The 13,642-nt window shown below is 51.6% G+C and overlaps 4 protein-coding genes across 4 annotated transcripts; 2 read left to right on the forward strand and 2 right to left on the reverse strand.

Moving 5' to 3' along the window:
- Positions 1-2,360: 2,360 nt before the first annotated feature.
- J4E83_006142 (uncharacterized protein) lies at positions 2,361-4,182 on the reverse strand (the record flags this gene model as incomplete). Its single annotated transcript, XM_049333057.1, has 2 exons — positions 2,361-3,953; positions 4,009-4,182. 2 exons carry the CDS (start codon positions 4,180-4,182, stop codon positions 2,361-2,363), a joined length of 1,767 nt encoding a protein of 588 aa, XP_049187747.1.
- A 580-nt stretch (positions 4,183-4,762) lies between these two features.
- Positions 4,763-6,269, forward strand: J4E83_006143 (uncharacterized protein; the record flags this gene model as incomplete). The annotated part of the gene is made up of 2 exons (XM_049333058.1): positions 4,763-5,245; positions 5,295-6,269. The coding sequence occupies 2 exons, from the start codon at positions 4,763-4,765 to the stop codon at positions 6,267-6,269; spliced, it is 1,458 nt and encodes a 485-aa protein (XP_049187748.1).
- Positions 6,270-8,996: 2,727 nt separating this feature from the next.
- Positions 8,997-12,070, forward strand: J4E83_006144 (uncharacterized protein; the record flags this gene model as incomplete). Its single annotated transcript, XM_049333059.1, has 5 exons — positions 8,997-9,330; positions 9,383-9,781; positions 9,831-10,132; positions 10,483-11,370; positions 11,771-12,070. 5 exons carry the CDS (start codon positions 8,997-8,999, stop codon positions 12,068-12,070), a joined length of 2,223 nt encoding a protein of 740 aa, XP_049187749.1.
- Positions 12,071-12,805: 735 nt separating this feature from the next.
- Positions 12,806-13,618, reverse strand: J4E83_006145 (uncharacterized protein; the record flags this gene model as incomplete). Its single annotated transcript, XM_049333060.1, has 1 exon — positions 12,806-13,618. The coding sequence occupies one exon, from the start codon at positions 13,616-13,618 to the stop codon at positions 12,806-12,808; it is 813 nt and encodes a 270-aa protein (XP_049187750.1).
- Positions 13,619-13,642: the final 24 nt, after the last annotated feature.

Genomic DNA, 13,642 nt, shown 5'->3' on the forward strand with positions numbered 1-13,642 from the left:
CCAGCCTACGAATGATAACCTCAACAACAAAGCCAACGTACCCAGCCGCTCTATCAAACCTTCGAAGGCCCAGTTGTTCCAAGAACAGTATCGAGTTTCAACATTGGCATCTTGAAGTTACATCATAAGCGCGCCAGCTATCCCCACTCAATCTATTCACCCTGCTTCAGTCCCACCGGTGCCGTCCGACACCTTACATTATACCAAAAGAGAAAGTGATCGTACATTAACATACACGCGTCATATGCATCTTTCTTGAGATCACCACTCAAAAGCATCCCAGCCACCAGGCTTTACTAATTCGATGAACCCAGAACGTTCAAACGGGCCGGTTTGGCAAAAGCACCAATCGCCATGTCGCACGTGGGGATGGCCTACCGTCCGTCTCGACCTTCCATCCTTCTACCCGCTTCTCGTACCGTTTGTAAAAAGCAGTTAGCCGTTGTTCCTGATCGTCGAGCAAGTCAATGCGATGCGACGTTGACGACGTTGATCTTGTAACAGTTTGGGTAACCGGACCGCACCATGCGTGCAACTTTAGTACACAGATGCAACAGGGTCCCTTCCAACCTGGTTTGTCAATAGTATAGACAATAAATCCAACGGTCTTTTCAATCCGGGTTTCGCGGCTCCAAGGGTCAATATCGAGGCACACGCCCTCCCACCCGCCAGCCTGGAAAGATCCCGAGGTAAAAACCGCTCGAGCGTCCTCGTCCCCTGAACTTTTCGGCATGTGAAAAAAATAAAAGCTAACCTTGCAACGCACGGCCCCCTGCAGTAAGCCGCCCTGCCAGCCTGGCTCGAATGGAACGCTTTTCATGATTGTGGAGAAGACGCTAGAGATCAATGGGATCTGACATGGGAGCGAAGGAAGGGGGATAAGCGTGGAAAAAACGTACGCTACTGCATCATGTCACAACGCGGCGGGCAATATGTAACGTGAACATGCAGCTTTTGCATACCGCAGATACATCAAACCTTCTTTCCAGATGTCACACTTTCTCTGCCGCGTGTGCGTGCTCTAAACAAGACTACTACGCACACTTTACGGCACTTTCCATCAGCCACCACTACGACGACGACAGCAGACTAACACTAACCCGGGCGGAATAGTCGCCGACCACCAGAATCCCAGCAAACCGCCCCCTGACCCCTGGTTTCATCGTAATGTTCCCCCAAGCGACTTACCCACAGTGCGTTTTGTTCCCAATCCCAGTGAACGAACCCACCCATCACCCAGTTGCTGTCCCATGTGTCTTGGCCAAGCAAGTTTCCAACGTCTACCCTCCCTGACTAATGCATCCGACTCGTCAACTTGCTTGGCGAGTCATGCTTTGCTACAATGCTAAAAAGTGGATTGTACGAGGTCACTCACCGATCTGAACGATTGCGCGAGCGCGCGTTGTTTGATACGCATGCAATGCATTGATGATCAGCGTTCGGGAACAGGGTCGTGAGAACCAAGAGGGCAGGGGCAGCGGGAGAAGAAGCGGGAGAATTGGTCGTTGGGGTCTAGGAAAGGACCGGTTTGGCGAGTACTGCGTGTATTGTTACTATGTATTCTTTCTCGGTCGGTCTACTCCGAGGTGGAGGTAGGTAATGATAATTTTGGCACAGCCTCGTTTTTAAAAATATCATCATCAATGCCATGAATCACCATCGTAATCTCCAAAACTCCTATCGTTGGCCATGTCAGGTCAAAACCCACTTCAAGGGAAAACTCGCATTTCCACTCTCCGCTTCACTATCTCCACTTTCGCCTTGCTGCGATATTTTACCTGCCGTCCGCCGATGTAACTCGGCAGGGCAGCCGAGAATTCCTAGCCTTGAAGATCTTCACAGACCAACCTCCCCCATTCTTGCAAATGATGTTCGATTCGGCTAAGCCCTTACCCACACCGCATCGTCGTTGGTATCCGCATTTCTGCCGCGCGCCGAAGACTATTCGAAACCACATACCACTTCCACGCGAGGCCACTATGAAACTTGGATGTGCTTTGTGATGGGGCGGTTGTGGGGTCGGGAGGCCGACGAGGAATGTGGAAAAGGACCGAATAGAGTGGCATGTTGGTCGCGTGTTAAGTGGGATGTTAAGGCATATATTGGATGCCTGGATGGTTAGGCAGAAGGTAGAGCGAGACTGGTGGCAGGATGGAATCTGGAAGTCCTCTCCGCAGGTAGCAAGTTATCATCTCCATAGATAGACGTCGCTTCAATAAGCGATGAAAATCATTGTGTGACAGCAGCGGTACCGAGACACCGCCGTATGCATACAAGATCGATCACATAAAGACGAATACACAAAGAAGAACATCACGCCATGACTCAGGAAAAAGCCTCTTAATATCTGTGATATATGTCTAATCCTCACGTTGCCCTATCCTAGGATGTTTCTGTTCATCACCGTATCCTACCATCGGCGCCGCGCTTTTGTCCTTCGGCAGTACAGCGTTCAAGAATATACCAACAATAGCAGCAATGACAAACGGAGTCTCCACAGCAAGGTTGATGCCCTGCTCGAATCCTACCAGATTCTCATTCGGCCCATCGTACGATAAAACCTGTGAAAACCAGTCGGGTTGACATATGTCCATGAACCCAATGCCCAAGGAGACTGCGAGGATGAAGCGATCGCGGCGGGTCCATGGGATGAGTGCGAGGACACGGATACCGGCCACAGCAATGGTGCTGTAAAGGAATACCTGCATACCGCCGAGGACAGACGGCGGCATAGAAGCGAAGACAGCACCGAACTTCGCAATGACCCCCATAAGGATCAGGAAGCCACTTGCTGCCCATCCTGCACGGCGAGATGCACAACCGGTGAGAACAATAACGCCGTTGTTGCCTGCTTGACTGACCATCGGTGGGCCCGTAGCCAGTGCACTGAAGAAGCTTCCGAGTCCGTCGCACAGAATGCCGCCTTGGATCCTGCTGTTGAACTCCGTTCCTTCGATGTCAACACCTGATAGCTCTGCAGTGGCCAAGATATCGGGAATGCAAGACACGGCTTGACAAGCAAACATGATTATCATGGGTAGTACTAGCGCGCCATCAACGGAGAGCTTGAACGTGTGCACCCAAAGAAAGGTTCCGCCGGGTGCTTGGTTGAGCTGTGCCGTCGACCAGTAGCCTGTTGCGCCTGAGATGGCACATCCTACAGCTAAACCGATAATGACCGAAGCTGAGCGCATGAGTGGCGCACCGACGGCTTCGACCAAGATGATAGTAGCAAACACACTGAACCCTAAGCCGATCAGCTTCGGATGCCCCCATACGAGCGGTCGTGGCGCAGTGATATCCGGACACAGAGCGTAGAAACCCTCTCCTCCGTGGCAGTTCGAGGATCCGCCCCAGTTCTGCAGTCCGTTACCAACGAGGTAGACTCCAATGAGGGTCAGAAGTGATCCAGTGATGAGCTTGGGAAAGATCTTGTTGAGCATCTTGGGCGGTACAAAAGCCATGGCTATCTGGATCCAGACACAGCACAGCATAGTGCCTAAGCATGCACCCCATGCGTCAGGACATGGCCCTTGAGTCCCGTCTTCAAGAACTGGACAAGAGCCGGACTTGTATCGTAAAGCAGCGTAGTTGAAGACGATGGGTAGGATGTCGAATGTTGGTCCCACGACGCTCAAAAGCCCTGTGCCGATGAAGAATGGCGTCTTCATGATATGCAGCCGAGTAACTTGCAGGGCTGTCGCAATACCTGTGGTGATGAAGGCTGTCGAGACCAGGTACGTCGTCATAGCTGGCTCGAAGTTGAACGCCCCGGAGGCGATTGCGAGTGGTGGTGACACAATGGACCCGATCATGGTGAGTGCATGCTGAAGGCCAAGGAGTACTGTCAAGAGAACGGGTACGCGGTCGTTGAGTCCGTAGAATGGCGCTTGGTAGTTTTTGTACTTTCTGTTCAAGGGCCAGATGTTGGGAGTGATCAAGTATACGTAGTCCTGGGGTTATCAGCTACCTATGGCAGATAGTCGGGTAGGTTAAGTATTGACATACATAGTCGCCGATCCATCCATCTTTCGTCGTGAAAGCATACTTGATCTCCGCGAGCGTATCCTGCCACTTCGTGGTCACTGTGCCTATCTCTTGACTCTCGGTGGACGAGTATTGACCCGTTTCTTCAGCGTACTTGGACTTCGGCTCCATCTCGCTCCGGGAGTCGATGACCATGATTACTCCTACTCAACCCAGTGGGATTCCAGTATGCTGACTGAGTTCTCGCGGTAAATGCATTTCAAAATCGAGCTGCATGGTTATATATCAACCTATTAGCCATTGTTGACTCGTGGTTCTAGATCGGCAGGAGCCCTTCCCACGATAGGCGTTTCTGCGCTTGTAAACCCCGCGATAACCAGCCCATCGGAATCCGGCTATTGCTTGTACCTGATAACACTGCGATGATACTTGTGCGTATGCCGTGAGATGTGTGACGGGTGACAGAGTACGTGAGCTAGATAAGAGGGGAGATATCGCTAGCGTCGGCCGCCCCATGTCACCTTAGCGAAGGCGCGAAAGCGGAGAGCGGCGGAGGCGACTGTCAGCGCACGCCTATGGGAAGTCGTGACCATGCAAATAGGATGTTGAGAGTAATCGCGTGAAGTAATCGTTCGCCTAGATTCTAAGTTCATTGACGAGATTAGGGACGGATGAGATCTCCTAGAAACTTGAACCTACACCTTCACAAAACCTCCTAACGCCGCACCTAGCATCCTCGTAGATCTTAGCCAGCGGTATCATACTTCGAAAGAATATGGCAAGATCAAGTCAAGCGCCGCTACGCCTCTTGACGAATGCGACCATCGTCACTGTCAATAAGAGCCGGGAAATCATACTCGATGGCGCAATCCTCATTGAAAACGGCCGTATCACAGCACTCGGAAAGACATCTGATCTCATCGATAAAGTCAACCAGTATGAGGACAGAAATCTTGATATCGTGGACTGCAGGAACAAGATCATCATACCGGGCTTGGTTAACACACACGCCCATCTTGCGCAATCACTGCTCCGTGGACTAGCCGAAGATCTCCCATTGCACAACTGGTTATGTGATGCAATCTGGCCATTGGAGGCCAACTACGCCGAAGACGATGGCTATGTGGCTTCAATGCTGACGATCGCGGAGATGCTGAAGACGGGAACGACATGTTTTCTTGAGGCTATGCTCACGCATAGGAGTGGCCTTGAGAACGTCGTCAGAGCAGTGGAAGAAACTGGCATCCGTGCGTGTTTGGTGAGTGCGGCGAAGCAGCATCAATTTGACGAGCTGACCTAGCTGCTAGGGCAAATTGATCAAAGTCGGCGAGACGAACTCAGATCTCAACATGAAAGATGCCCGAGATCGGGACGTGGACTCAATGTCTGTGGAAGTTGCACTATCAGCACACAAGAAGTACCATGGCTCTTCCAACGACCGTCTACACATGTGGTTCGCAGCGGGCACCCCTCGAGGCTCACCCATGGCGGTCCACGCCACGATCGGCGAAGCAGCGCGAGCACACGACATCGGTCTCACTATGCACTGCGCGGAAGCTCCTAAAGACTTGCCGATCTACCGACAGTATTACCAATGCAGCCCTTTCGAGTTCTGCCGAGATACGCAGCTGACGGGCCCGAAGTCAGTCTTCGCTCACTGCGTACATCCGGACCCAGCGGCTGGGGACTTCGACATATTGCGGGAAAGTAAAAGCACTGTCTCGCATAACCCTACAAGCAACCTCAAACTTGGGTCTGGTGTGGCACCGATACCAGACATGGTGGCCAGCGGTGTGAATGTAGCTCTGGGGACTGATGGTGCACCGTGTAATAATACGTACGATATGTTTCGGGAGATGCATCTAGCGTCCATTCTACATGGCGGCGTCAGACAAAATGCTGGAGTCCTCAGCGCGTATGATGTCTTGGAGTTCGCGACGATCAACGGCGCAAGGGCGCTAGGACTAGAAAACGAGATCGGAAGCTTGGAGGTTGGGAAGAAAGCGGATATCGTCGTTGTTGAACCAAAAGGCGTATCTTGTGCTCCCTGGGACCCGAACGAGCAGGCTTCCGGAAACATTGATCCGATCACAGTGCTGATTCATTCTTCTGGTGCTGATGTCGATACAGTCCTCGTAGATGGTCAGTTGCTTGTCAGTAACGGCAAGTTGCTGCACATTGATGAGGAGACGATCATACAGAAAGCAAAGATGTCAGTGGCAGACATACGGAAAAGGAGCGATGTAGGTGCACGAAACCACATGTCGTTAAAGTATATATGAATTCAGAATTGAAATGACAGCAAGTCATCGAACAGGCTTTGCCCTCCAAAGCCTGTTTGTGGCGGTAGCAAGTTCATGAAAGAGTTCCATGAAGTATCTCCCACGCCTATAGGAACATCTTCGGTCGATGATGACGTGGGGGTTGTTACCTGCAAGTCTTGGGCTACGTCGCTGATGAAGGTCTCCACGTTAAATCTGCGGGCTCGCTTGCCCAACGGCGACGGGATTCCAAGACTGTCCGCAGGTCGTGCACGCTTCTTGCTGTTCACGCCTCCACCCTGGAGCTCGCGCTGCAATCCCGACAGCAATCGCACGCCGCGCGAGGCAATCTTGCTATGTTCGAATCTACTCAAATAACCGATTGTGTCAGCAACAAGTCTGCTGTGCTCGTCAAACTCTCTGTCACTGGCCGACCGATGAAGGGTATCGAGACTGAGAATGATACCCGCTGCGACTGAAAAGGCTTGCTCGATCCATAGTATTGGGCCATGCTCATCGCTGCCTGATAGTGCCTCTTTCAATATGGTCTTCGACGCCGCGATACAGGTACGCCGAGTGAATTGAAACGCGGAATTGGTGAAGGAGAGACCGATGAATTTTCGATGTATCATGATGATCTTGTGTGAAGCACATATAGTCAGCGAGCGTCTAGCCCAGCCAACATAGATAGGCCAATCGGTCGCCACCGGCGCATTCGTTGATAGAAATGTAGGTATACATGCAGTCGCAAGCTTGCGCATCTTCTCGTCGTAATGTAGCACCTGTTCATACTTCGTGAAAAGCGTGTTACAGCCTGTCATCGCATCTAGGAGTTGCGGCATAAGCGCTGCAATTTCATAGCGATAGTTGCAATAGCTCGCTTGGGTGGGTATGCTCAATGGATGCGGTACCATGTCGTTGTCATTGCAGTTCAGCGGCTTTGCGGTAGTAAAGAAGCGAGGATTGAGCGAATATGACTCGGAGAACGGAATCTGGAACCAATCTTGCGTGCAAAGCTGATTGAAGACTCGTCGACCGGCTTCACGCTGGCGTAGCTGCTCCTTCGAGGTGGCAGAGGCCGAGCTTTCTGGTCCAAGTCGGTGCAACCCAAGACTCTGGGCAATACGACCAGCTGAGGCGAGCAGTATCGACTGACTGCTCGACTTGCCAAGTATATGAGCCGCAATGGTCAACGTCGCGATGGCTTGAACAGAGTAGATGGTATGAGCCTCGATGTAGCCAGCGATTTCGAGACACGTCACAGTCGCTTCGTACCATCTTTGTGACAAGACCTTCCTCTCTTCTGATGAGAAACCCCAAGACTGATATACAGATGGCGGTGCACATGTGATACTGCCTGTTACGATGGCGAATAGTAAACTAAGCCATTGCAGATTCAAGCCTTGGTGCCGGACGTCGCCTTCGTAGTCTCCAAGAAAGATATTCAGGTCTTCTTTGAATATGGCTGAGGAGTAAGACCCGTGGTACCATAAGATGGTGGTACTGTGGTACTCCACAAGCTGGACGATATGAGTCTTGTTCGGAAGAAGCGCTTCAAGTACGTCAAGCTGTGCATCTTTGCTGGTTTCATATAGCATACTGGATGTAATCGCTTCATCCTCATCCCTGATACTCAGTCGCCGTGGCCCGCTGTTCTGCTCTGGTGATGTCCCATAGTCGATGTCTTTCTTACGGCCCCATGCTAGAAATTCCAATACGGTAGCTGCATCATCAGTGTCCGCAGATTGTGACGCGTTATTGTCAAGAGGTGAAGTGGTCGCTGCATTATGAACTGGACTCGCTGGTGTATCAGAGATTTCCAGAGGTAAGGGTGCTTCGCTTGAGGCCATATCACATTGTTCCTGTAGCTTGGCTTCAAGCTGACTTACGCGGTCGAGTAGAGCGCGCACTAGATCGTTAGGTGCTGTCGCTGCACCTTGAGCTTGGTAGGCGGGTGGTGGTGGTACTGAGGATGTCACAGCCGCGTCTTCTCTCGTACAGAAGCTTGCATATCCCCTGCTTTACTTAGCATGAGATGGTCCGGGCAGCTTGCGCAGTACCAAGAAGCTCTGGGTTCCCAGCGAAAAGCAATCCACAGTCGCGCAGGCTCAGTCTTTGTCGAAGACTCGCGGATACTAGACTGCCATGGAAACGGAGGAGCTGACCTTCGAATGCATGTGCTGCAAGGCACACTCTTATCACATTTGATCTTCCTTCTATAGCACTCTGTACATGTGAGACGGGGTCTCGGCCCTTTCGAGGTGCTGCTGTCGTCCATGGTAAGGTTGACCGTGTCGGTCGTGAACTAGGTGTCGCGATCGAGAACATCTCGATGCGATGAGACCGTCTTTCTCAGCATCGCGTTCCCGGTGATTGGCAAGGCGCGTTGGCTATCAGTTGGCTATCGGTGTGCAGTTGTGGTGGGGAAGGAAGATGAACAGGGTGCGGCCGACAACGCGGAACCTTCCACAATCTGGCCTCGGCCCCACTTCATCTCGACCGCGACTTCCGTCTCGCAGGCTGCGGGCGCCTATCTAAGAAGCAGGACACACGTGTTGGTGATGACGGCCGATGTGAGCGGCCGCCCTGGCCGCGTCGGCTTTGGCACGCCTGAACGCATATTGCGACACTACATGCGTAGAAGCAAAGATGACCGAACATAAGAATAGGTACAGCTTGCCCTCAAGACACTACGGTCATATATCAAACTCACCAACGTCAATCAGCTCAAATATCAATTCTCTCATTATGGCACCGACGAAGTATGTTGATCGCCCTGTGCCGACAATCTCCCTCCGCGACTTCGATGCGCGCATCGATGTGATTACAAAGGAACTTGTCGATGCTGCAGAGAACCACGGCTTCTTCTGCATCGTGGACCACGGCATAACACGCGACGCTGTCGACGGCATCTTCAACCAGTCAGCGCGTTTCTTCAATCAGCCCGATCCCGTGAAATCGCAAGTGCCATTCTCCCCTCAACACAACGCCGGATGGGAGAAGAATGCTCAAATCCGGCCATCTACTGGTGCAGTCGACCGCAAAGAGTCTTATCAAATGCAATTCGGCGAAGGCATGAACGGTGAGCTGGTTTCTATCGTCTTATGTGTATGGCCGTGCTGATCGTTGGATAGGTCGATGGCTGAGTGACCAGACCCTTCCGGGGTTCCGAGCAGAGGCTTTGGAGTTCATGCACAGAGTACAGGCAGTCAGCGAGAGGCTCATGAGGTGCTTCGCGCGAGGGTTGAACTTCGAGGAAGATTACTTCGTCAAAGCTCACGATGTCAGCCGACCAGAGTCTCAGACTGTCTGCCGATTATTACATTACTTTGAGACTCCACAGGTGCCAAATCCAACAGGAGAGGTGCATCATCGAGCGGGCGCACACGCCGACTGGGACTTCTTGACTCTGCTGTTCCAGAAAGCAGGGCAGTCTGGTCTTGAAATCTGTCCGGGGCGGGAAGTATCAACTTCGTTCGGGTACGGGGATGCGTGGACCAAGGTTGAGCCGGACGCAGGCAAGAACGCAATCGGTATGTTGATGCGCTCTGTCGACATGAAACCTCTACTCATGCTCCACAGTCTGCAACGTCGGTGACCTCCTTATGTCGTGGTCGGATGACCGCTTCAAGTCGACCTTTCATCGTGTCAAGGCACCATGTGAGCCTGATGACTTCTACGGCGAGCGCTACAGCATCGCCTTCTTCAATCAGCCATGCAAAGACGCCAAGATCCAGGGCCCACTGAAGAAGTATCCAATGGTGACGGGTGAGGAGTTTACGAGGAATGCCATGAGCCGGAATTATCAGGCTATACAAGATAAACTAAAGAAGGAGAAGGAGCCGGCGGTAGCGGTTGTCGAAGTGAGCGCGACGGTAGCTGAGGTGAGTGCTACGTGAAGTTTGTCCCTGGAATAGTAATCGATCTCTTCAAGTATCCACTAAGATCTTTCGTCAATCGGAAATAGCCCTGAAGTGCAGAATTATGCAATCTCGATTGTGACTTCAGGGTATTCGCGTTCTTTCATTTCCATGGTTTCTCACAGATCCTAGCGCGGATGCCTAGTCGACCCGCTTATTCCTCGCACCTGCCCTAACATTTAGCCTTCTATCCTTTGCTGATCGCATTTCCTCAAACCAAATTCGGCCGTCTACATTCCACAATCGACACGGCAAGCGCAATACCCTTTATGAATCCAACGACTCTGCCAAGGACAGACACTTCGCCTATCGAGAAGCTGCCCGCCGAGTTACTAGAGTGCATACTGCTGGAAGTTGCAAAACATGCTGTACCGCCAGTTACCGAAGACGAAGACAGTGGGTCTGTTGTCTATCGATACGCTCAGGAAGAGGAGCAAGCGTGTTCGCTTGCATTTCGCCTCACGAGCCGTCGCTTCCGTAATTGTTCATGGAAGGCTTTCGGTGCTTACCTGGGCGAAACGATATTCGATCTGAGATCGGGTCAGAGTATATCCAACCTTATTGCGGTGTCTACATGCGAGCATCTGGCTCCTTGGGTTACGAAACTTATCATAGCCTGCGCTGAAGTGCCCCCGGGGTACCCACTCGAGCATGGGGCAGATACGATGCAGATGGACCAGGCAGAGTGGGATCAACTACGCCAAGACTCTTACTCAGATCTACTTCAAATCAAATTGGCTGAAGACTCTTGGTACCCCCGCATCTGGAAGCAGAAGGGCTACGGATCTCCAATGACCGGTAGCGGCATTCCTACTTCCGCAACGCCTCCACGTCTGGCTAGAGCCTGCAACTCTATGAGTATCATCCAGGAGGCCGGGATGAGGGCCCTCCAAGAGGTCTTAGCCCAGGCTTTGTTCTGCTTCAAGAACTTCGACCATATCGGATTCTACCACCAGCCTCGTACCCGACCCGGGCGATATCATAACCTATTCCGGAAGTTTCGAAGTATCTCACGCTTCCGCGAAGAAGAGGATATGAGGAATGTCGGTAATATAGCTCATCTTGGCCTTCACATCCTCATTCATGCCATGGTAGCATCGAAGATCACAGTCCGCACGATGACTCTGGCCGTCGATCTCGATGAACATCACGCGTTCATCACTAACATCCCCTCTGTAATCTTCGCGAAAGCCAGTCAAAAGGTAGAAACGCTTGTCCTAAGAGACATGTACTGCCCCTACTACCAAACACCATTATATAGAAAGAAGGGTAAAGTAGCCGCTACGAATAGCTCTTAAGATATCTTGCTAACTTGTTACTAGTATATATCTCCTATGCTATGCTTTGGCAACGCGGTTCTGAGACATCCTATTATTCGTGCTAACAGCTTGATAGGGCAGACTGTCGATCACGAGAAGTCTCTTTCCTCGCCTTCGCTCGTTGGTGGTCAATCATAGCCAACATAGCGAATTCATCAATCCTCGGCCGATCATTCCGCTTCCTTCGCCTTCCGACACGCCTGCTCTCGACAAATTGACTGTGAGAAATACTAGGATGAATGCCGAGAATTTGTACTCATTTCTACAATGCTATGGGCAGCAGGCTCGGTGCATATCATTCGAGAGCCCGGCAGACTGGGAATACCGCTCCGCGTTGGAGTCCGTGCGCAATCTTAACGTCGAGACACTTGAGATTGAGCATCGTTACGGGGAGGAAGCCTTCTGGAAGTCGATCAACAGCGAAGAAGCGGGTGACGAATCGGAAGATTCAGAGACGTTAGATCTTGAGGAGTTCCCGAAAAAGCTTGCGAGAACAGTCAAATTTCACCCGCCTTCGTTCAAAGTTGCACTAGAACGGTACTGGCTCAAATATCCTGAAGGACAGTCAGGTGGCGATGAGTGAAAAGCAATGGAAGAGCGAAGCTGCTGAGAATTTCGATAATGGCTCAGAGTAGCTCCATGAAAGGTGCGCGGATGGTGAGGTGGCTTGTATACTCTGGTACACATGCAAAGGTAGTTAATGAAAATTGTCAAGATCTCAATTCCATTTTACAGAAAGTCCATACCGTTTAAAAATAGCATGGGTATAAGTGACATCTGGCACAGCACATGAGGAACTCAAGCCATATCCTGCCTCTCCACGACAATCACCTCTCTATCCGCGCCCTCATTTCCCCTCGCGACATGCTGCCTACCCAACATGTACGAATGCCTGCTTAGTCCCGAGACTTCCCTCTGCGACTTCGTTACCCAGAAAATGCGAGCCATTACCCACAGGAAAGCGACCACCACCATCAGCAGAAGAACCATGACATTATCGGCTGCCTTGTTGCCCAAGAAGCCGTGGGAGGATACGCCGTAGCCGAATGTTATGTCGACGTAGATCGAAATGATGAGAGTAAGACATACAAGAAGAGCTGCGCCTGGAAGTCCGAGTCGCCTTTGGAGTTTGAAGATTGGGGAGTGGCGAACAAGTTCGACTCCGTGATTGTGTACGAGATGCTCGAGGCGGTCGGCGGGTCCGTGAGTCTCGTCTGCGCTGGTACTGTCTGAGTAGGGGCTGGCCATTGATTGATACATCTTGGTGTTGGTTGCGGTGGCAGGAGTTGTTCGGGTATGGTGGAAGCCAGTGGGAATTTTAAATGTCGAGGTTGATAGTCCAGCCTTTTGATTCACCCCATACCGCCGCGTTCACTAGCACAGATCTGGTCCTCTCCAGTTCTTTGCTTATGCTAAGCTTTCTCCCATCATCGGGCAGCATCTTTACTCTTTCATTCCCATTTCCCTTCTCAGACCACTGCATCTTCACAGCGCCTCTCCCTTCGTGCACATGCCCAAAGCAATGCAGTCTTGGCTTCACTCTCTTCACTGCATCACCTAGCACCTTGCATCCACAGCTCTCTCCTTTCACATTGACATCGAGACCATAGCCGAGTTCGTCAGTGAATGAAGGCGGTCCATGTGTCATCAAGATGTCGATATCTTCGGGTATGTTGCTGAACCGATCTTCGTCTTTTCCGTACGCAAATGCATGCCCGTTAAACTCAGGCGTATACGGACTCGCCCAGACACTGAAGCTTCTCCCATCCTTCAGCTTGAACTCATGTCTACCCTCTTCTAGGTAGTATACACCGTCTTTCTCGTGAGACTTCATGAAACTGACACATTTCCTACTGTCCTCTGTATCTTCTTCCTCTTCTCCATCTTCAGCGTTCTTGCGCACCCACTCTTCATCAAGATCGAGGTCATGGTTGCCGGCGATGACGAGTTTGAGCTCTGCGTCGACGGTCTGAATGTCTTGCATAGCCTTCTTGTATGCGGGAAGACCGCCAACTTGTGTGAGATCACCACAGTGAATGAGGATGTCGCATGGAGGTGCAGGGCAGTCTGGGGTGTAGGGCCAAATGGAGTGAGTATCGGAAAGGACGAGGAGGCGGATGATTGACGACATGGCGGAAGCGAACTTGGGGATATC

This window comes from Alternaria metachromatica, assembly GCF_023757995.1.
Source record: "Alternaria metachromatica strain BMP 0045 chromosome Unknown scaffold_13, whole genome shotgun sequence".
NCBI classification, from domain to species: Eukaryota; Fungi; Ascomycota; class Dothideomycetes; order Pleosporales; family Pleosporaceae; genus Alternaria; species Alternaria metachromatica.